Raw genomic sequence first — 23,658 nt, 5'->3', positions numbered from 1 at the left:
CTGATGATCGATCCTTAGTAGTTTGCTCAGGCTTTTAAATGATGACTGTCACTTGATCAATATCAACAGTTATTTCGTAAAGTGAAGATTAAGTGTTAAGTCCCACTTTTTTTTTTTTTTTTTTTTTTTTTTTTTTTTTTTTTATCAAATGCTGCATTTTGGCTTTACTCTATAAGACCTAGAATTTCTTTGCTTCAGTCTGGAAAATGACAGTATAGGGATTTTTGGTTCATCCTATGTAGTTTATATGAATAATAACATTGGAAACAATCAGTTTTGGAAGAGCCATTACACATTACTTCAAATTTGTGAATAAAGAACCCTAAATAAAAGACATTTAAAAAGGCTAAGGCAGTTTATCACTATCAAGCCATCAATGCAAGAAATGATAAAGGGACTGGTGTAAAAAGAAGAAACAAAAAGGTAAGAAAGAACACAGGCACAAAAAATAAAAATGATTACCAACAAGTACCTTTCAATAATAACTTTAAACAGAAATTGACTAAATGCTCCAATCAAAAGACATCCAGTGGCTGAATGGGTAAAAAAAACAAAACAAAAACATGTCCCATATATATGCTGTCTACAAAAGTTCCACCTCACAACAAGGTATTCACACAGACTGAAAGTGAAGGGATGGAAAAATATCTTTCAGGCAAATGGGAAAAAAAAAGCTGGAGTAGCAATACTTATATCTGAAAAAATAGACCTCAAAGTAAAGGCCATAACAAGAGATAAGGAAGACCCCATCATAATACTAAAGAGATCAATATAACAAGAGGATCTAACTCTGATAAACATATATGCATAAAAGGTGATACAAAATAAAATAAAAATGTAAAAAGTAATAAAATAAATTTGATAAGATTGAAATCATATCAGGCATTTTCTCTAACCCTAATGGTATGAAACTAGAAATTAATCATAAGAACAAAATAGAAAAACACACACAAAAAAGAAGGCTAAATAACACATTACTAAATAATGAATGGGTAACAATGAGATCAAGGTAGAAATCAAAAGATACCCTAAAACAAATGAAAATGAGAACTCAGTGATCCGAAATCTGTGCAACCCAGAGGGGCATTTATAACATAGCAGGCCTAACTCAAGAAACAAATAAACAAAACATTTCAAGTAAGCTAACTTTATACTGAAAAGAACTAGAAAAAGAACAAAAGACAAAGCACAAAGTGAATAAAAAGAAAAAAATAATAATGATCAGAGTGGAAATAAATAAAATAAAGACTAAAAGAAACTACAAAAGATTAATGAAACCAAGATCTGGTTCTTAAAAAGATAAGATTGGCAAATCTTAAGCCAGACTCATCAAGAAAAAATTGAGAGGATCCAGATAAATAAAATCAGAAATGAAAGAGAAATAAGAAATGGCAGCAAAGAAATACAAAAGATTGTAAGAAAACATTAGGAACAACTATATGCCAACAAATTGGACAATCTGGACTAAATGGATAAATTCCTAGAAGCATATAATCTATTAAAACTGAATCAGGAAGAATCAGAAAATATGAATAGACTGATTGCAACTAAGAAAAATGAAGCAGTAGTGACAACACTCCCAAAAAACAAAAGTCCTGTACCAGAAGGCTTCAAAGGTAATTTTTTCCCCCAAATATTTGAAGAAGAATTAACACCTTATAAAACTATTCAAAATAATTCAAGAGGAAGAAGATTCCAAAGCTCATTTTACGAGGCGGGCATTATTCTAATTCCAATACTAGATAAAGACAATACAAAGAAAGAAAATATAGCCCCATATCCCTGATGAACATAGTTGCTAAAATCATCAACCAAATATTAGCAATCAGATCCAACAATATACTAAAAATATAACATAACATGATCCAATGGGATTTATTTCAGGGATGCAAGGTTGCTATAATATCTGCAAATCAATAAATGTGATACACCAGAGAAACAAAATGAAGGATAAAAATCATATGATAATATCAATAGATGCAAAAAAAAGCATTTGATAAAATTGAGCACCCATCATATCTAATAAAGATGGAATATGCTAATTGACCATCACTCCCTCACAAAAGATGGCAGTGCCCACAGCCAAAAAGGAGGAAATATGCTAATTGACTGCCACACCCTCAAAGAAGGCAGCACCATAGCCACAAGATGGTGGTGCCCAGTCCCCTCAGCCCCACTGGGGGCAGGCTCCCGGTATGGCCGGGCCCGCCCCCAGGCAGGCCCGACTGCTCCACGCACCTGCCTCTGGAGTTCCCCAGTTCCCTCAGCCCCCCAGCCACCTTGGGCAGGCCAGAGGCTCAGACAAGCCTCAGATATTGGCTTCTTAGCCACAGGGCCAGCCTGAGGGATAACCAAATGACTGAACAAGCAGGCTGCATGGGGCAAGCAGGTCAGCAGAGGGGTTAGTGAGGGTCCACCAAAGGACTGAATAAGCAGGCTGTGTGGAATGACCAGGCTGGCGGGGGGACTGTGAGGGGCGACTAGGCCAGCAGGGAGGCTGTTGGGGGTGACAAGGCTTGCAAGGGGGGCAGTTAGGGGTAATCAGGCAGGCATGGGGGGCAGTATGATGTGACCAGGTCGGAGGGTAGGGGGAAGTTGGAGTGACCAGGCTGGCAGGAGAAGTACAGTTGGGGGCTTCCAGGCCAGCAGGGGGGCAGTTGAGGGTGACCAGGCCGGTAGAGGGAGGTAGTTGGAGGTGGCCAGGCTGACAAGGCCAGCAGGGAGGGGGCAGTTGGGGGTGACCTGGCCAGGCAGGCAGGCAGGTGAGCAATTACGAGGCAGTCCAGGATTGTGAGAGAAATCTCTGATTGATGGTCTAGATTGGCAGTTGGACATTCCCTAAGAGGTCCCAGATTGGAGAGTGTGTAGGCTGGGCTGAGGGGATCCCCTGTGCTTGAATTTTGTGCACAGGGCCTCTAGTTTATAATAAAAACTCTCAGTAAAGTGGGAATAGAGGGATCATATCTCAACATAATGAAGGCTATATATAATAAATCCATAGTCAGTGTCATACTCAATGGGAAAAACCTAAAACCATTTCCTATAAGAACAGGAACAAGACAGGAATGTCTGCTTTCACTACTCTTATACAACACTAGAGGCCCAGTTCACAAAGATTTGTACATGGCCGGGGGGGGGGGGGGTGATGGTGTCCCTCAGCCCGACCTGCACCCTCTCCAATCTTGGAGCTCTCAGGGGAGCCCTCTCCAATCCAGGAGTTTCTGCCTGTCTTTGTAATCATATGAGCAAATTGTCTGAGACCCCAACCCAGTTTGGTTTGTTCCTCACAGAATAATAGAGGTCTTTTTTTCCCCCTTTGCTTCATTGGTGGAGATTTCCTGGAAGTTTTAGGATGTCTTCCCTTTAATTTTTCCTAGGTGCTCTCATTTTACTTATGTCTCTCACATTTGCTTTTCCTCCATTCCCCACTGCAACAGTAACTTGCTCCAGGCTCACTTCGCTCTAGTGTCTAGGACTGTGGTCAGCAAACTGCAGCTTGGAGCCACATGCGGCTCTTTGGCCCCTTGAGTGTGGCTCTTCCACAAAATACCATGGCTTGGGCAAGTCTATTTTGAAGAAGTGGCATTAGAAGAAGTCTAAGTTTTAAAAAATTGGCTCTCAAAAGAAATTTCAATTATTGTACTGTTGATATTTGACTCTGTTGACTAATGAGTTTGCCAACCTAGGAGATCGGTCTGCCACCAGAACTACGATTCCCAGCATTTCTGGTGCTCCCCACACTCTTGATTTTCCCTTCCTGCTCTGTCTCCATCTCACTGCCTCCCACTCTGCCAAGTCCTCCAAGCCACCAGCTCTCCCTCGTGCTCTCCATCTGGTGGCTTGGGGAGCCAAGTTCCACAAGCCACTCCACTCTCTGCTGGCTCTACCTCTCTGCTCTCTGTTTGGCACCTGTGTATGCAAATTAATCTGCCATCTTTGTTGGGTTAATTTGCATACTCACTCCTGATTGGCTGCTGGCCGACATGGAGGTACAGTCAATTTACATGTTTCTCTTTTATTATATAGGATAGTACTGGCAGTCCCAGCAACACTAATCAGATGAGAAGAAGAAATAAAAGGAATCCAAATTGGAAAGGAGGAAGTAAAACTGTCATTATTTGTAGATGACATGACATTGCATATAGAGAGTCCTAAAGAAGCCACCAAAAATCTACTAGAATTGATCAAGGAATTCAATGAGGTTTATAAAATAAGTATCTGGAAATCAGTTGCATTTTTATGCACCAATGATGATCTATCAGAAAGGGAAACTGAGAAAACAATCCCATTTACAATTGCATAAAAGAATACTAAGGAATAAATTTAACCAAGGAGGTAAAAATTTTGTAGTTGGAAACTTATAAGTCACTGAAGAAAGAAATTGAAGAAGATACAAATAAGTGGAAGCATGCACCGTGTTCATGGATAGGAAGAATTGACATCATTAATATGTACATACTACCCAAAACAATCTATAGAATCAATCTATACTACTTGAAGCAATCTATAGAATTTATCTATATTACCATATGATTCACTTATATGGAATCAAATGAACAAACAAAATAGAAACAGACTCATAGATACATAGAATAGACCGTCAGCTGTCAGAAAGGAGGGATTTGGGGGGCTGTGTGAAAAAGGTGAAGGATAGACACAGAAAATTACCAGAGGGGAGGAGGGTGAGGCAGAAGATGGTAAATGGGGGATAAAGTGTAATGTAAAGAGATTTGGCTTGGGATGGTGAACACAAAATACAGATGCTGTATTATAGAATTGTACCTCTGAAACCTATATCATTTTGTTAACCAATGTCACCAACAATAAATTCAATACAAATTTTAAAATATCAGACTGACATAGCACTATGAATAAAAACAAATCAGGGCTGGAGTGTGGGGGTACAAGTGATAGAGTAGCCTTTCTTCCCCCCAAAGCCTATCTTAAACACAGATGTGTTTGCACATTCTTATCCTGCATAACATTGCCTTGGGCCATAGTAATCACTTATTGGATACTTGAACAATTAACTCATTTTTAGCTGCATCTGTTGATAAAACTAACAAGTATTTCCTTTCTTATGTTTATAGCCTGGTTTTAAAATGGGCTATATAATTTTTTAAATTAATAATTTGCTAATCTTTTTCTAGACTTTTAGATAATCTCTTTTCTACATTCTAGTCAGAGACAACTTGCAAATTACAAGGATTGAAGATATTAAGCAGTTTCTTTTTTTACTGTACTATCAACTTCATTGTTCTGAGTTGTGCCTGTGTTATAATCCAGATCACTCTCACCACTAGGTGGCAATAACCTCATTAAATAAAATAGAGCTGAAATAAAAAAACAATACAGAAGGGCAACTAAAACAATTTAGCTTTGTTTTTTCTTTCCTTCTCATAAATTCGGTAAGAAAAAAAAAAAAAAAAAAAACAGTCACAAATCTGTATTTCTGCTATAGTACTGGCACCCAATAACACCTCATCTAGCTATCGCCTATCTATCTATCTATCTATCTATCACCCTAATATCCAAATAAACCAAACTGCAGAACATCCGACAACCAGTAACTATGATGTGTGCTCACCACCAGGGGGCTTGCATGGGACATGGCGGGTGTCAGTAGCAGGCGGCAGAGTGTGGAACATGGCAGCATTGGCTGTGGTGGGATGGTGGAGCAGGTGAGCAGGGGCTCACCAGACCAAGGCGGAGCACTGGTTGCTGCAATCCTCTGATGGTTACTGAAAATTCTTTGCTCCCATGTGCCGCAGTCCCACACAGCACTCACGCCTGCTGCTGTTGCTGAAGCCGCTACTTGCATCCACTGCCGGTGCCCAGTGCCAGCCCTGATCACTCAGTGCCATCAGCGGTGCCAGCTGAGGCTGCCGGCACTGATTGCCCCTGGGGGCTTCTCCACCTCCCTCTGCTCCTGAGGGGCTATTGGGACAGCGGCCACAGCTTGCACCCACTGCTAGCACTGGTCCCAAATCACTCCGCGCCATCAGCAGGTGTGAGTGGGGCCGGTGCCGTCAGTGCATGGGAGCAGCTGGCACTGGGACTGCTGGCAGACAGGGGACCGGGAGCTATGGCAGGAGGGGCCCCTGTGCCCACCACAGCTTCAAGCCCCACTGTTCCTTGCTCTGAGCCCTTAGTAACTAATAAATGGGACTTGAGACTTGGTCAGAGTTGTGTTTTCTGTGAAATCTGATAACATTATATAAAAATTTTATCTTATGAAATGAATGTGCCTGAAAAATCCATTCAACTCCACTTAGTTATGTCTTTAAATATAATAATGCATAACTTTTAAAAACTTCCCTTAAACATTAATGCTAATTCTATCACCCTTTCCAATATAGATATTCCCCCACCTTCAGTTGCCCAGTAAGTCATATAAAAAAGTGTTTATAAAGTCTTTGTGGTTTGGTTGGTCATTAAATTGTTTCTTTTTTTTTTCCTTTCACTTTCATCATTACCAGCCAATCTTCCAATACACTTTTGATGTCTCCCTCCCACATTTTAGTTTCCTCTTCTCCATTTAATTCTAATGAACATTTCTTATTAGTTTTTAAAATTAATTTTAGAGAGAGGACTGGGGAGAGTGAGAGAGAAACATTGATCAGTTGCCTTCCACACATACCCTTGTGACCCAGGCATGTGCTCTGACCAGTGATTTTTTGGTTCATAGGTCAAGGCTCAACTACTGAACCACACTGACCAGGCTGAAGCAACTCTTTTTTTTTTTTTTTTTTAATATATTTTATTGATTTTTTTATAGAGAGGAAGAGAGAGGGATAGAGAGTTAGAAACATCGATGAGAGAAAGACATTAATCAACTGCCTCTTGCACAACCCCTCCTGGGGATGTGCCCGCAACCAAGGTACATACCCTTGACCGGAATCAAACCCAGGCCCTTTCAGTCCGCAGGCCGATGCTCTATCTACCGAGACAAACTGGTTTCGGCTGAAGCAACTCTTTTAACTGTGTCTTTTTTCTTCCTGAAAGCTTATTGAGTAAAGCACTACACAGGTTAGACTGGCCAATAAAATAAGTTCATTTTGTCCTAGACATGAGGCTAAGGTGAGGTCCCTGAAGCCAAGTGCATTGGAACATCCTGCATAAACTCTATGGCATAATAAGACTTCATAGACCAATTCCTGCCCCTAGTCCTACCCAATTAAAAGTTTACCTTTGTATTTTTAAAGAGGAAACATTACCTGGCCACAGCTAAGCAGTAGATGGCGTTTTCCCTTAGAGTTCTCCCACTGTGCTCAGAGAAAGATTTGAAGGAGGATCTGAGTATAAAGTCTGTACGGGATGTTGCATAATGAAAAGACGGGTGTGAATAGCCCACGCTTGAAACGGGAAGGAGGAAAATTGGGGGGAGATATGTATTTTTTGTGAGCTTTTCTTTTTTCCTAACTGTGGCAATCATATTTTTCCGATTTTGTTGTCGATGTCTTTGTAATTCAGGAAATGTATTTGTATCTACCAGCTGAGGACATTTGAGGGTTTGTTCTCTTGTGTCCTGCTGTGAAATTGCCAAAGGATTGATGCGTTTCCTGCTCGTAATTTGTTTCCTGAGAGGTGGTAGCTTGCACATAGTGTTCTGTGAGTCCTTGTTCCCAGCTTTGTGCCAGCTCTTGGAGGTCATCTTTGGTTTGGTGAAACCATCCACCATCACGGGGTCTCCAATTTTTGCCCCAAAGACCCTTGCTCCACAAAGCTGGTTTTTGTAAAGATTGTGACTCTGAGCTCTGAGTACCCACTGTTTTATTTTAATATAGATCCTCATGGGGACTGAAATCTTCAGAAAAGAAACTGTGGACCACATTTTACTAAATAAATATAATACGCAGTCTTTATGCTTGTGTTTGGATGCGATGGTCAGGGGAATTTGACCCGCTGCATTTTTGCATTCCAGGCACAGCACACTGTAGTTGACAAAGGCCTTCAGAATCAACAGCTGGCCCGCTTCTGCAGCTGCATGAATAGGACATTTAGAGACATCTGCATGCAGAGCTTCGTGGCACCATGCTCGGTAGGGGTGGACGCCAACTGCCTCATTGGGCCGCACACCCTGCTTCAGGGCCCATTCAGTGAGCTCAATGTAGCCATAAAAGGCGGCAATGTACAGGGCCACCCTTTTCTGATACCTGAATGAATGGAACAAGTAGGAGTGGGGGAGTTTAGTAAGTCAACAAACAGACAGATGTAGTTACACTAAATACCCGTGAAATATTCTAGTTAACATTCTAATTGTTCTCCAAAAACATTTCTAATGGTTCTACAAAAACAATTCTAATTGTTCTATGCAAACAATTTTCAGGAAAGGTATACAGTAACATACAAGTTAAACTGTAGAGTTTCTGCTTATACACATCATCCTACTATGCACATGTACATAGTTCAAACCACTTTCCTTGGAGAAGCTTTCTTTTTGTGAAAATTAAATGCTCAGGAAGAATACAAAGTTTCATATCAATTGGGAAAGTAGCCAAAGAAATTCAACACATTTTAGAAATTTGAAAGTTGTGTGTGCTTATTCTCTCTTTTCTATCATTCTTTACTTTTTGGCTTCTGAGACACTACTGCTATCTGATCACCACTAGGTGGGCCCTACCAACACCATGCCCAATGCCATCATCTCCTCTCCCACTTCCATTTATCCCTCTCCAGGCATTGCCTCACACTGTTCTCAATTAACTTTTTATTCCTTAAATAGAGGCCCAATGCATGAAATTTGTGCAAGATAGGCCTTCCTTCCCCCAGCTGCCAACACCAGCTTCCCTCTGGCACCCAGGACCCAGGCTTCCCTTGTAGCCCTGGCTTTGTCTGGAAGGATGTCCTGTCGAATTAGCATATTATGCTTTTATTATTATAGACTAGAGGCCTGGTGCATGAAATTCATTCACAGGGGGTGGGGGAGGGTGTCCCTGAGACCAGCCTGCACCCTCTCCAATCTGGGACCCCGTATAAACAGGCAGTTGGACATCCCTCTCACAATCCAGGGCTGTTGGCTCCCAACTGTTCACCTGCTTGCCTTTCTGATTGGCCCTAACCGCTTCTGCCTGCCAGCCTGATCACCCCCTATCCACTCTCCTGCCAACCTGATTGATGCCTAACTGCTCTCCTGCAAGCCTATTTGCCCCTAACTGTCCTCCCCTGCAGGCCTGGTCACCCCCAACTTCCCTCCCCTGCCGGCTTGGTCACCCTAACTACCCTCCCCTGCAGGCTTGATCACCCCCAACTGCCCTCCCTTACAGGCCTGCTTCCTCCCAACTGCCTCCTTTGCTGGCCTAATCACCCACAACTGCCCTCCCTTGCAGGCCTGGTCCCTCCCAACTCTCCTCCCCTGCTGGCCATCTTGTGTCCACATGGGGGCAGGATCTTTGACCACATGGGGGCAGCCATCTTGTGTATTGGAGTAATGGTCAATCTGCATATTACTCTTTTATAAGTTAGTATAGAGGCCTGGTGCATGGGTGGGGGTCAGCTGGTTTGTCCTGAAGGGTGTCCCAGATCAGGGTGGGGGTTCCCTTGAGGTGGGGGTGGCCTGGGCGAGGGGCCTGTGATGGTTCGCAGGCCAGCCATGTCCCCTGGCAGTTACATACCAGCTGAGGCCCTGGTATCTGGGGTTTATTTATCTTCTACTATTGAATTTTTGTAGCCTGGAGTGGAACCAAGCCTTCTGCTTGCTCTGTGGAGGCAGCCATTTCTGATGGGACTTACGTATCTTCTATAATAAAATTTTGTAGCCTTAAGCGGAGGCCTGGGTGGCCAGGGCAGGTGGAAATCTTGGCTTCCTCCCTTGCCAGGGAAACCCAAGCCTCCCTCCTGCTCTCTGTGGCCATAGCCATCTTGGTTGGGTTTATTTGCATATTTGCTTCTGATTGGCTGGTGAGCGTGGTTTGTGGATGTAGCAAAGTGATGGTTATTTTCATATTACTCTTTTATTAGGTAGGATTGGTGGTTGTCCTCTGTTCTAACAATTAAAGTTCTAACTCCTCACCTAAAGCCCTTCATCATGTGGTCCCTGCTCCTTTTTCCTACCCCACTTTGTACCAGTCCCCTTCTACTTCACTGAACTGGTGCTACACTGGCCTTTTTACTATCCTTCCAACACTCTATAAGGCATAAGTTAAAAGATGGGGGGAAGCTGTTCAGTGAAAGAAGAATTAGGGAGGAAAACCGAGACAGGGTCCCACGAGGTATTGTCCAGAATACATTTAGGCAAGGCTATCTGACCCCATTGTAGAGATGGAGACAAGCTAGCCTGATACCATCCAAAATACATGATGTGTAACTAATTCTGCAATGTCTGATTGCATGCTCCTCACATGTGACTTCCTTTGGATGTGGTATGTGACTTCCATATAATTTTCTTGTATGAGGTAAGTGGCTTGCCTAGCACATATGAGTCTCTAGAAGCCTCTGGAAGTTAGATTATAACTAATTAGAGTTATAAGTTAATGTAAGGAGTGGATATAGGATTAAGCCTCAGATTGACCTGTGGCAGAGCCACAAACAAGTCCCAGCTTAGAGGGCACAGCCATTTTAGTATAATTAAGCTTGACCTTATGACACTCCCTACATCCTATCTGGGTAGCTAATGGGCTGTGGGAGGTGCAGCAAGTGCTGCCAAAACAAGTGAAACTCACAAGAACATTGTAACTATGGTGACCACTACCTTCTTTACCTCTGGCTATAAAATAAAGGCTCAGCTTGCCTTCTGGATCTTTCTCTGTGGCCTTAGTCAAGCACAGGAAATCCACCTAGACCCAGCTTATTCTCTTTGTCTTTTCTTCAATCCTTCACCACCACTCTCCTCAGGCTTACCAAACCCTTGTCTGTGCTGGCACAGCACATGTTAATGCACTGGCACTTTAGTTCACACATCCATTTTTTTTGAAATTCATTAATGCACATCAGCATCTCATTTTTCTTGATTTGGGAGCAAAGCCTCTCCTGGATGAACTAACTGGCCTCTGTTTTCATCTTTATCACCCACATTGTGGGAACTGGAAGCACTCTTATTACCAAGGTTTATTGATCCTGCCTCCTAAATGTATATTTTTATAGTCTTTCCTCTTAGTCCTAAACAATAATAATCTCTCTCTCTTTTTTAAAAATATATTTTATTGATTTTTTTTTACAGAGAGGAAAGGAGAGAGATAGAGAGTTAGAAAACATCGATGAGAGAGAAACATCGATCAGCTGACTCTTGCACACCCCCCACTGGGAATGTGCCCACAACCAAGGTACATGCCCTTGACTGGAATCGAACCTGGGACCTTTCAGTCTGCAGGCCGATGCTCTATCCACTGAGCCAAACTGGTTTCGGCAACAATAATAATCTCTTGACTGACTCCCTGCCTTCCTGCCTTCCTCTCTTCCTCACACTGAAGCCATCCATCCTTCTAACGTGCCTTTCTCTACCTTCAGAACACTTCCTTTACATTTTTGTGGGTGCTACATGAACTGGCTTCTTCATAGCTTTTGAGCCTCTGGCCATTAGCTCCCTCTCACTCTGACCTATCATGTGAAACTCATTTCAGTACCTTGAACATCTTATTCTCTTGCCCTAATCTTTGTACATGTGGGTCCATCTGCTTTGAACATGGTTTTTTTCTTTTCTTTTCTTTTCTTTTTTCCCCCCTCCCTACCACTTATCTGAGTACCAACTCTTCAGGCCTCAATTTCAATTCTTTTTCTCAAGATGATCCCCTGAGTCTGTTAATTCATCATATTATACATTCCCATATCATCTTGTATGGTCCCCATGTCATAACACTTTTCACATTGACTGATAACAGTATTTAACATTTGTATCCTACTTGCCTTCTTCCAGAAAGCTCTCTAATTCCTTAATCTCTACAACAGTTCTAAAAGATAGATATTATTATCATTCCCAAGTTATACAAGAGGACACTGAGGTAAAGGATGATGGAATAATTTGCCCAAGTTTGTACACCTGAACACTGAGGGAGTGGGGCTTTGAACTTAGCAGATGGGCACTGCAGTTGGTAATCTTAAACATTTTGCAGTTCTGCTTCTTCAGGAATTGGTTCCTGGTATTCTTTCCCTTACTGGACTGTAAGCTTGCTGAGAGCATGGACTATGTCTTGTTAATTGCTAGATTCATAGGATCTTGCATTATACCAATACATAGCAAATGCTCAATAGATATTTGGTAATTGGGTAGAGGAATAAAAGGAGCTTTTCAATGTGATAATGTATAGTCACTAAACTCTTACATTTTATTTAAATACTAGAGGCCCAGTACACGAAATTTGTGCACGAGGGAGGAGGTGGTGTCCCTCAGCCCAGCTTGCACCTTCTTCAATCTGGGACCCCTTGAGGAATGTCTGACCGCCAGTCAGACATCCCTCTCACAATCCAGGACTGTTGGCTCTCAACTGCTCACCTGCTTCTGCCTGATTTCCTAACCACTTCTGCTTGCTAGCCTGATCACCTCTAACCACTCCCTGCCAGCCTGATTGATGCCTAACTGCTCCCTGGCTGGCCCGATTGCCCCTAACTGCCCTCCCCTACCAGTCTGGTCACACCTAACTGCCTCCCCTGCAGGCCTGGTCCCCCCACAACTGCCCTCCCCTGCAGACTTGGGTCCCCCCAACATTCCTCCCTTGCAGGCTTGCCCCCCCAAAAACTGCCCTCCTCTGCTGGCCCAGTCACCCCTAACTGCCCACCCTGCTGGCCTGATCACCCACAACTGCCCTCCCCTGCTGTCCTGCCCCCCCCCAACTGCCTTCCCCTGCTATCCTGGTGCCCCCCCCCCCAATTGTCCTCTCCTGCAGGCCTGAATCCCCTGTAACTATCCTCCACTACAGGCCTGGTTCCCCCCCAACTGCCCTCCCCTGCTGACCTGGTCTCTCCCAACTGCCCTCCCCTGTAGGCCTTGACTCCCGAACTGCCCTCTCCTGCCAGCCTGGTCTCCCCCAACTGCCCTCCCTTGCCAGCCTGTTCCCTCCCAACTGCCTTCCCCTGCTGGCCATCTTGTGGTGGCCATCTTGTGTCCACATGGGGGCAGCCATCCTTGACCACATGGGGGCAGCTATCTTGTGCCTTGGAGTGATGGTCAATTTGCATATTACTCTTTTATTAGATAGGATTAAGTCAAATGGAGATGGTTAAGCACATGAGCATTAGATTTTAATTGTCAGGATCCAACAACCAGTCATGACCTTGCTAGTTGTGTGACAATGGGCACATTTTTTTTTTTTATAGATTTCCTCTTCTATAAAAGAAGATAAAATAGTATCTACCTCATAAAATTGTTAAGTATAAAGTTAGGTAATAAATATAACAGAGTGTCTGCTACAAAGTAGCACAATTATGCATTATGTGTAACAATGTAGCACAATTATTTCTTTGGATTTAGAGCATGAAAAAAATTAATGTAAAATAGTTGGATATTTTGTAGAATTGCAAATGGTGGCTTTCCAATCTGTCACTTCACAGAGACCTTGGAGCTCCTGGTGGGTATGTTGGCTTCTGTACAGTATAATTAAATCACCCACGAGGGGGCACTATTCTAAAATATTACAATACCACTGAATTGAAAACAAAAGGGTAATGAAGCATTTGGGAAGCTGCAGAGATACATTTACTTTTCTGAGCATACCCACCTCCACAGTCAGGCCACACAAGCTCCACTTCATGTACTATAAAAGTATGAATGTTGTATTAAATACAGCTTAAAAAATTACATGGGAGGCAGCCAGTGTTTCAGCCAATCAATTAGCAAATGTGTTGTATTTTTTAAAGAATAATTGAATGTGAAGGCTTTAAAAAGAGATGTTGAAAGTCTGATACCCAAACCAAACTGGTCACCCATTTAAATGGTGTTTCCTGAGGAATGTGTACCCACAGTGCAATCCTTCCCCAAAGGCTGTTAGACCTGGTGGCATCCTGCTGCCTCATTCTACAAATATCTCCATAATGGGGTCTGGTTGAGACATGCTGAGTGGAACTGGCATGGAGCAGCACACCAGCCAGTGAGTGAATTGCAGACTCAAGGTCCTATGGAAATTTAGGGTTACTTTTAAAAATTACTTAAATTAATTTGCTTTATCTCCGTACTTAAGTACTGGTTTTTCATTTGATAAATAGCGTTGGACTTTAAGTTTTTGTCCGAGGAGACAACCCATTAGAAATTCCTTCCATCCATCCCAGACGTCCAAGCGAAGCGTTGTGCCTGTGGATCAAGAGAGGTAGTTTACAGTGCAGTCCATCATGTGGCTTGGCAATCTATAAAACTTCCCCCACAGAGGCATAGGACTAGATGCAAAAGTAACCTTGGAGTAAGTTGACAGAGATGTTATTCTTAGCTGAGGCCTGCACTGTGATTGCATATGATACTAAAGTATTTTTAACAGTTATCTGAAAACAGTGCTGTGAAAACTGATTCCATGATGATATATATCTCACCATGTAAAACTAAAGCTATTTTGTTGGAAGAGGAAACTAAACAAAATATGGCAGGACAAATGGGCTCCTTCTTGGGCTTTCAGCTTGTGAGTGGGCTGTGGATGGATCTGAATGATCTTTTTGTTTTGTGCTTCAAAAAATAGGAGCCATTCTGTGTTATGTAAGTTCATTGCTCCTGGAGGATTTATCACTTGCTCCTAAATAGATGACCCTCTTTTGATGCTGTGACATCACATTCCCTTTGGTCATTGGGCAGGGAGATAAAGAAACATGGCTTAAATGAAAGAACAGAACAACACTCCAGAAAAGAACTAAACAAAATGAAGACAAGCATTCTACTAGACACAGAGTTCAAAATACTAGTTTATCCCAATCAGCATGGCTTAGTGTTTGAGCATTGATCTGTGAACCAGGAGGTCACATTTTTAATACAGGTCAGGGCACATCTCCAGGTTGAAGGCTCAATACCCAGCGTGGGCACGCAGAAAGCAGCCAATCGATGATTCTCTCTTGGCATTGATGTTCCTATCTCTCTCTTCTTCTCACTTCCTCTATGAAATCAATTAAAGCATTTTTTTTTTAAACCCACTGTTTATAAGGATGCTCAATGAACTTGGGGGAAGAGTAGATGAACTTCATGAGAATTCAACAAAGACATCAGAAATAGAAAAATGGAAATAGAAAACATGAAAAAGAACCAGTCAGAAATTAAGAACACATTAACTGAAATGAAGAATACATTACAGGGAATCAACAATGGAGTAGATGAAGCAGAGGATCAGGTCAGAGATTTGGAAGATAAGAAATAAAACACCCAATCAGAATAACAAAAAGAAAAATGAATTAAAAAAAAAACACTGAGGATAATAAAAGGAGCCTCTGAGACAGCTTCAAGTGTACCAATATTCGCACCATGAGGGTGTCAGAAGGAGAAGAGAGAAAACAAGGAATTTAAAATCTATGTGAAAAAAATGATGGTGGAAAACTTTCCTCACTTGGTGAAGGATCTAAACAAGTCCAGGAAGTACAGAGAGTCCCAAACAAGGTGAACCCAAAGAGGTCCACACCAAGACACTTCATAATGAAAATGACAAAGATTAAAGTGAGAGAATCTTAAAAGCAGCAAGAAAAGAGCAGTTAGTGATGACAAGGGCTCCCATAAGACTATCAGCTTATTTCTCAACAGATATTTTGCAGGCCAGAAAGTATTGACAATAAATATTTAATGGCTTGGCTGGTGTGGCTCAGTGGATTGAGCATTACCCCATGCACCAAGAGGTTGCTAGTTCAAATTTCCAGTCAGGCACATGAACAGGTTTTGGGCTCAATCCACAGTAGATGGTGTGCAGGAAGAAGTCAATTAATGTTTATCTTGATATTTTTATCTCTATCTCCCTCTTCCTTCCATTCTTTCTGAAATCAATAAGAGCATTTAAAAAGAAAGAAATATTCAAAGTGATGAAAAGCAAGGACCTATGACCAAGGTTAGTCTACTCAGAAAAGCTATTCATTAGAATCAAAGAACCTATAAAGAGCATCCCAGACAAGAAAAAACTAGAGTTCATCACCACCAAACCAGTAATACATAAAATGTTTATGAAGAAGAAGGAAAAAGGACTAAAAATATGAATAATAAATATTAATAAATGCATATCTATCAACCATTGAATCTAAAAAACAAACAAGCAGAACAGAAGCAGATTCTTAGATACAGATAATATTTTGGTATTTCCATTTGGGAGCGGGGTTTGAGGAGATGGGTGAAAAAGGTGAAGGTATTAGGATGGACAAATTGATAGTAACAGAACAGTCATGAGGATACAAATTATAGCATAGAGAATATAGTCAATAATATTGTAGTAACTATGTATGGTATCAGATGGATACTAGATTTATTGTGATGATCCCTTACTAAGTTACATAATGTCTAATCACTGGGGTGTACACCTGAAACTAATATAATATTCTTTGTCAACTGCAATTGAAAAATAAAAAAATTATTAAAAAAAAAAAAGAAAGAAATTGTTGATATGAAAAAGCATGCTCTGACCCAAAAGTGAATTTGGTTAGAAATGTGAAGAGTCAACTTGGGAAAAACAGGTTTCCATTTTGGATAATAATAGACTTCAGCAAGCAAATTTTATTTACTGATATTCAGAGTAAATTGAATTGTAAATTTTGAAAAAGTCAAATAAACACTATACTAAATTAAAGCAATAATAAATAAGAAAAAAAACAGGAATGATATTGATGTTAAACTTTTGAGAGCTTCAATAAAAAATAACATAAAAGAATAAGTATGAATAAGAAATAAGTAAGAATAAGAAATATGATAGAAGTAACAATAAATGCAAATTTATAAAGAGCAAACTGCTTAACTCAAAAATGTCCACAAAGAGCTATTATAAGTTGGAAGAACTCAAATTCCATTGCAACAAATGTTACAGTATGGCGCCACTTAAAAATGTGCTAATTGTCAGCAAAGATCCATTTGTTTCAAGCAAGAATCTCTATAAGATTTGAACCATTTTCCAATGTGGTTAAACAAACCTGGAAGTTTTACTGGTGTATGGCTAGCAGTACAGGATTAAAAGGGAGGTTGTATCTGCTGTGAAGAATAAATGCCAGCTCATTGAGGCAGTTCAGCCTGCATAGTAGTCGCTTCACCCTGTTTAAAGTTTAATATAACCAACATTTAAAAATGAGATTGCATAAAGCAAGGCTCAGAATAGTGTGTATCATATGCTACCACTGTGTTAAAAAGAGGAAAAAGAATATTTACTTGAACTTTCTTTTATATATGCTGCAAACATATTTAAAAGAGAACAAGACAAGACTGTGAGACCTTTTTTATGTCTTAGTCTACAGAACTTGATACCAGAGAGGAGTTTTGATAGATTATAACCACACAGTGCTTACAGAAGTTTTAGTTTAGAAAAAACTCCTCCATTTGTTAAGAATCTGATATCAAAGAACCATAGTGCTGAATAGTAGCTGGTATCAAGTGTAGAGGGCAGTACCGATGTCAGTATGATAGTCCCTGAGGGTGTTGCAGTCGAACATCTCTAGTCCCCTTGGAGTCCGGAGGCAGAAGACACTCACAGGGAAGCCACATCTCAAAGATAACAGCGTTCTCAGCTCAGATACTTTTTTATTAAGAAGAGAAATGCTATCCATTATCAACATTTTCTCTTGGGTAACAGCATTGAACACATAGAGAGTGGGCTTATCTTCTTCCTATGGGGAGAGAAAAGAGAGAACTTAGGAAGAAACACCATCTGGAGGTTGGGACAGACAAATATTTTGAAGGGTGGATTTAAGTGCCTCCAGCTAAGGATGAAAGCAAAGGTCAGTTGCATCCCCTGACATCTGGTCTGAATCTTGCTCTTTGCTCCTGCTTTGAGTAAAGTAAAGGAGACTATGCAGGCCTTTAAAATCCTTTTACTTCTTAGTCTACAGGCCCAGCTGCAGTGTTGATCATTTATATCCACACTGAACTTAAGGAGGTTAGTTTCAAAACAACTCCTCCATCATGCTGCACTTTAATTTGGAGATGCTATGGATTCTATGGATTCTATACCTTCACTTAAAAAGTGCTTTCTTTGATGTTATCTCTGGGAAGTGGAATTGAGTTCAGGTTGCAATGGGAGTTTTCTTTATCATTTTATGCTCTTCATTGCCTGTACCACTTGACCTTAAAAAAATAACCATGTGCATTTATGTTTGTTATTTAAAAAAGGAAATAATAAATATGACTGAAAAAAGTTTTCTTTGTCCCTTTTACTTTGTAATCTTAATAGGAAAGCAAGTGGAATGGAAATATCAGAAATAGAGTTAGGAATGAAAATTGGGGGAAAGTATTAATTCTTCTGTTAGCAACAGTTAAGTCAAGCAGAACCAAAACTAAAATCACAGGAAATGAGAAAAATGGAAAAGTGGTAGGGAGGGAAAATTTATTGACATTTCCACTTTTCTAACAAAAAAATAAATGAAACTGGCTTTACTTCCTCTTTAGAGGCTTTAGGTCAATCACAGGTTTTCTTCAGTGCCCTGTTGCTGGCCTGGCATATGGGAGTGCACAGAGTTGACATGTAGTGTGCCCTGGTAACCCACCTCCTCTCCAAGCGAGTCCTTGAGCAAAACCTAGAAGCAGAAAATAGCCTCCAGTTTCCTCAAGGTGGCCCCAGCCAGCCACTGGCCTCCTGGACCCCTTCCTGTTTCCCTCCCCCTTTCTCCCATCAAAATTCATCTCTAGTTTCTCCACAGGCTCTCCTTACTTCAGGCTTATAATGAATTAAATGTATTCTCCACTTCCCAGATAACACATTGCCATAACATAATCAATATGAAAATCTCTTTGAAAGAGCCTTTGATGAGTAATATTGATGAAAGTTTAGGCTGCAATGTTTTAATCTAGGGTCCATTTTCGTAACTCAAATCACTGAGGCTTAGTTATCCAGCAAGCTAAGCTTCTTGAGTATAAAGTGCTTGGAACAGGATTAAAAGTAATGGCAGAGTAAGTGGATGCCACACAGAACACTCCCAGAACAAAACTGGAACTACAACTAAAATACAAAAAAAAAAAAAAAAAAAAAAAAAAAAAAAGTATGAATAATTCAACTGAAGACTAGCTGGAGAAAACCCTTATAACTAAGAATGGAAAGTGGAGACCACATAGAGACTGGTGAGGTTCAGAGGGGCTTGCTGGACTCCCACAGACAGCAGCTGAAGTACTGGAGAAATATCTCTGCTGTGTGTGGGTGGGGGTGAGGAGAGGGGGGCCTTGAAACTGATAACTCCGGGGTCTAGTCCCCAAGCTGAGCCCCAAAGTCCACAGCAGCAGAACTGAGAAAGGTGCCCACATAACATCTGGCTGTGAAAAGCAACAGGGTTGCTGTCTGCCAGGGAGAGATGGCTAGAAATGCAGGTACCCTCTTCAAGGCCAAAAATTTAAGGTGCAGCCACTCATTTTGTGGTCCAGCAGAGGTAGGGCAGAGTGGACTGGGGCTCTGTGAGCAGAAGCTAGGTTTGGGTGCTCTAGGGTTAGAGCTCAGAAGGCAGACATCCCGGTCTCCTGTGTTGAGTCATTCCTTTACATTGTAGAAGACACTTTGTTCAGCAGAACTTTACTATTCAGGCAGATTTACTCATGGGGGGAAAAAGCTGACACAACCTATTGGAAAACACATTGCCCCATGGTGTGGAGTTTCTGCGGTCCATTAAGAGATAAAGAATAGTATAGAACAGATCTGAGTAAAGAAATATATCCAGTTTGTTAACATAAGGTGTAAGTTAATGACCTAGATCAATTATTTGATATCTCCCTTTGTTCTCTCTCAACTCCCTGACATATTTATTTATTTTTTATTTTTAAAATATATTTTATTGATTTTTTTTGCATAGAGGAAGAGAGAGGGATAGAGAGTTGGAAGCGTTGATGAGAGAGAGTCATTGATCAGCTGCCTCTTGCACACCCCCTACCAGGGACATGCCCGCAACCAAGGTACATGCCTTTGACCGGAATCGAACCTGGGACCCTTCAGTCCACAGGCCAATGCTCCATCCACTGAGCCAAACCAGTTTATGCTCCTTGACATATTGAAAGAAAGAAAGAAAGAAAGAAAGAAAGAAAGAAAGAAAGAAAGAAAGAAAGAAAGAAAGAAAGAAAGGAGTAGGAGGGGAGATGTCTAAATTAAGAAAACTAAGGCTAAAATTTGGTACAAAGCAAAAATTTGGAACAATAGAGTCACATTGCTATCTACCTATTATTATTATTTTTTAAATATATTTTATTAATTTTTCACAGAGAGGAGGAGAGAGGGATAGAGAGTTAGAAACATCAATGAGAGAGAATCATCGATCAGCTGCCTCTTGCACACCCCCTACTGGGGATGTGCCCGCAACCAAGGTACATGCCCTTGCCCGGAATCAAACCCGGGACCTTTCAGTCCGCAGGCCGACGCTCTATACACTGAGCCAAACCGGTCCCGCAATGCTATCTACCTATTAAATAGTGAATCTCTCTTATAAGAGCAGAGAATAAGTCTTATTCACTTCTGTATCTTCAGACCAAGCACAGTGCCAGGTATATATGAACCTAACAAATATCTTTAAAAAAATAACACATGAACAACCAAAAGCAGACTTCCACATCCCCCACCAAAGCTAGCAACTTTTCTAGTACCACAGCCCTCATTCTTTCCATACAATATACTGTCTTTCAGTAACAGTTACCTCCATCCCCACTGTCCCAGTCTTCTTTCATCATCTTCCAAAAGAAGTAGAGGTATAGATATTTCTTATACAGACACTTGATGAAAGCTCAGAGTACATTTTCATGGTTTTATGAAGATGAGCTACATACCCTGTTTCCCCAAAAATAAGACAGTGTCTTATATTAATTTTTGCTCCCAAAGATGCGCTAGGTCTTATTTTCAGGGTATGTCTTATTTTTCCATGAAGAAGAATATGGTACACATTTATTGTTAAATGAAAATAAAGGAAATTTATTATCTGTATATGGTATGGTAGTATGGTAGTTGTCAACACAAATCAGACAAACTGTGCATCCTACAGTATCAAGAACTTACTCATTTATTCAATGACAATCATGTCATCATCTTCTGGAACATCATCATAACAATCCAATTCCTGAATTTCCTGGTGAATTTCTTGTGACTCCATTTCTTTCAGAATCAGTGGACCAAATCTCTCATGTTTAGCCTAGGAGGGGCCTTATTTTCGGGGGGAGGGGGGGATGCATTATATTTCACTCAGAAGGAAACCTGTAAGTAGGTCTTATTTTCAGAGGATGTCTAATTTTCGGGGAAACACAGTAAGTGATCTATGAAGAAAACTTGAGAACAACTGGTTAACAATCTTTCAACCAGCAATCATCTCAGGCTTGCAACAGATACTTGGCCAAAAATTATAATCTGAACTTTGTAGCTAATATCTGTGAAGCAAAAACTAATGTGCTCCAAAATCAGATGTTTAAATTAAAAAATATTTTGTTGTAAAAATAAAAACCTTACTGGTATTCTTGCCAAAAGAAAGAGAGGGAGGGAGGGAGAGAGAGAGAGAGAGAGAGAGAGAGAGAGAGAGAGAGAATAACAATTAGTCTCCATGAATAAGCAATTGCCCCACCATGTTGCAAAACCTCTCCATCACATGTGTGGATGAATTGCCTCAGGGCTACTTAAGACTGAATCCATTCTGAAACCAGTTTGGCTCAGTGGATGGAGCGTCTGTCTGTGGACTGAAAGGTCCCAGGTTAGATTCCGGTCAAGGGCATGTACATTGATTGAGGGCACATCCCTGATGAGGGTTGTGCAGGAGGCAGTTGGTCAATGTATCTCTCTGATTGATGTTTCTAGCTCTCTATCCCTTTCCTTTCCTCTCTGTGAAAAATCAATAAAATGTATTTTTTAAAAAAGACTGAATCCAATCACTCTGCAGGCAGAGGTGGGTCTCTGAAGACTTTGAGTCTTTGCCTGATATAATTAGTCAGAAACAGCATTTGACACTGTCCATAACTAGAGATTGAGAGGTATAGCAGATCTACCTAATATATAAACACAAACCCAAACTGGCAGCAAAAATGTGGAGACAAAATAATAATAATAATAATAATAATAATAATAACCCCTGAAATGAAAGAACAAGAGAATTCTCCAGAAGAAGAGATAAATGAAATGGAGATAAGAAATGTATCTGAGACTAGAAAGATGGTGACCGGCAAGATGGCAGGGAGAGAGAGAGTGTGAGAGAGTGAGGGAGCAAAAAAGGAGTGCGTGGACATGGTGTGTGTGTGTGTGTGTGTAAGCTAGGGACAGTTAGATCCTGCAGGACATTGAGGGGCTGGTGGACCAGACAATATTAGACTGTGAGACTATGCTGCCCCTGCAAACACTGCCAGCCAGCTGGAGCTGGCACAGAAACCATGCTATCTTGAAGAACAGAACTGCTTGAGACTAGGGTCCTAGTCTCACTACCACCCAATCTGGTCACAGGCTCAAACTGGGACCCTACATCCACTCTGGACAAAGACCTGGTACCACAGCTGCAGACCGTGGTCACTGAGACTCCAGACATCTTGGCCTCAGATTTCTGTGAGTCACAGAATGCATGCTTCTCCCTGATGGCCTACTGCAGTAGTATAGGTCCTACCCAATCCATGGTGTGTAAGCAGGCCTCCCACCAACACAGGGCAGCTGTACAACTTGGCTCCCCTAGCAGGTTGGGAACTCTGATTATTGGTGCATGTGCATGAACTGATTCTTGGAATAAGCATCAGTGACTGATTCTTGGCACTCACCCTCAGGGACTCTACTCATTACACACATGCACGGGAACCCTGATTCTCAGCGTGCATACACCAAGGGCCAGTGACTCTGATTCTCAGCACACACATGCATAGGGACACTGATCCTTGTTGAGAGTGCAAGGCTACATAGAGAACCAGAAACTCAGACTCTTGATTCTCAGCACGTGCACACAGGGACTCTGATTCCTGGTGCATGATTAGGGATTTTAGGTGTACACATGCAGGGACTGTTTCTCAGTGCACACATACAGGGACCCTGATTCTCAGAGCACATGTGGGGACACAAGGCTGCACTGAGTGTTGGTGATTGATTCTTGGCATACACAGCTCCTGCTGACCCATGGCAGCCACATGTCTCAGTGTCTGAGCTCTTCAAGTGGTGCTCAGGTGGTGCGATACTCCCATCTCAGGTGGAACTGGCCCTCACAACTTGGCACTTGGAGCTTTTGGTGATAGCTACCCTGTTTCCCTGAAAATAAGACAGTGTCTTATATTAATTTTTGCTCCCAAAGATGTGCTAGGTCTTATTTTCAGGGGACGTCTTATTTTTCCATGAAAAAGAATACGGTACACATTTATAGTTAAATGGAAATAAAGGAAATTTATTACCTGTATATGGTACGGTAGTACGGTAGTTGTCAACACAAACCAGAAAAACTGAATCCTACAGTATCAAGAATTTACTCATTTATTCAATGACAATCATGTCATCATCTTCGGGAACATCATCATAACAATCCAATTCCTGAATTTCCTGGTGAATTTCCTGTGATTCCATTTCTTTCAGAATCAGTGGACCAAATCTCTCATGTTTAGCAATAGCATTCTGAGACAGAGCCTGGGGGCGGGGGGAGGCTTATTTTCATGGGGATGCATTATAT

The 23,658-nt window shown here is 41.3% G+C and overlaps 1 protein-coding gene across 1 annotated transcript in view; it reads right to left on the bottom strand.

Moving 5' to 3' along the window:
- Positions 1 to 23,658, bottom strand: part of ANKUB1 (ankyrin repeat and ubiquitin domain containing 1) — a gene marked incomplete at its 3' end in the record, with an annotated part of 68,050 nt that overhangs the window by 9,379 nt on the left and 35,013 nt on the right. Inside the window, exons 4-6 of the mRNA XM_084875946.1 lie at positions 17,472 to 17,688; positions 14,104 to 14,218; positions 7,218 to 8,156 (exon numbers count right to left, since the gene is read on the bottom strand). Of these exons, the coding sequence (XP_084732072.1) occupies positions 7,218 to 8,156; positions 14,104 to 14,218; positions 17,472 to 17,688 (1,271 nt within the window). The remainder of the gene's footprint in view (positions 1 to 7,217; positions 8,157 to 14,103; positions 14,219 to 17,471; positions 17,689 to 23,658) is intronic.

Source organism: Pipistrellus hanaki, assembly GCF_964339955.1.
Source record: "Pipistrellus hanaki genome assembly, chromosome: 2".
Taxonomy (NCBI): domain Eukaryota; kingdom Metazoa; phylum Chordata; class Mammalia; order Chiroptera; family Vespertilionidae; genus Pipistrellus; species Pipistrellus hanaki.
Note: the sequence above shows the minus strand (reverse complement) of the source record. Positions and strands in the feature narration are given on the sequence as shown.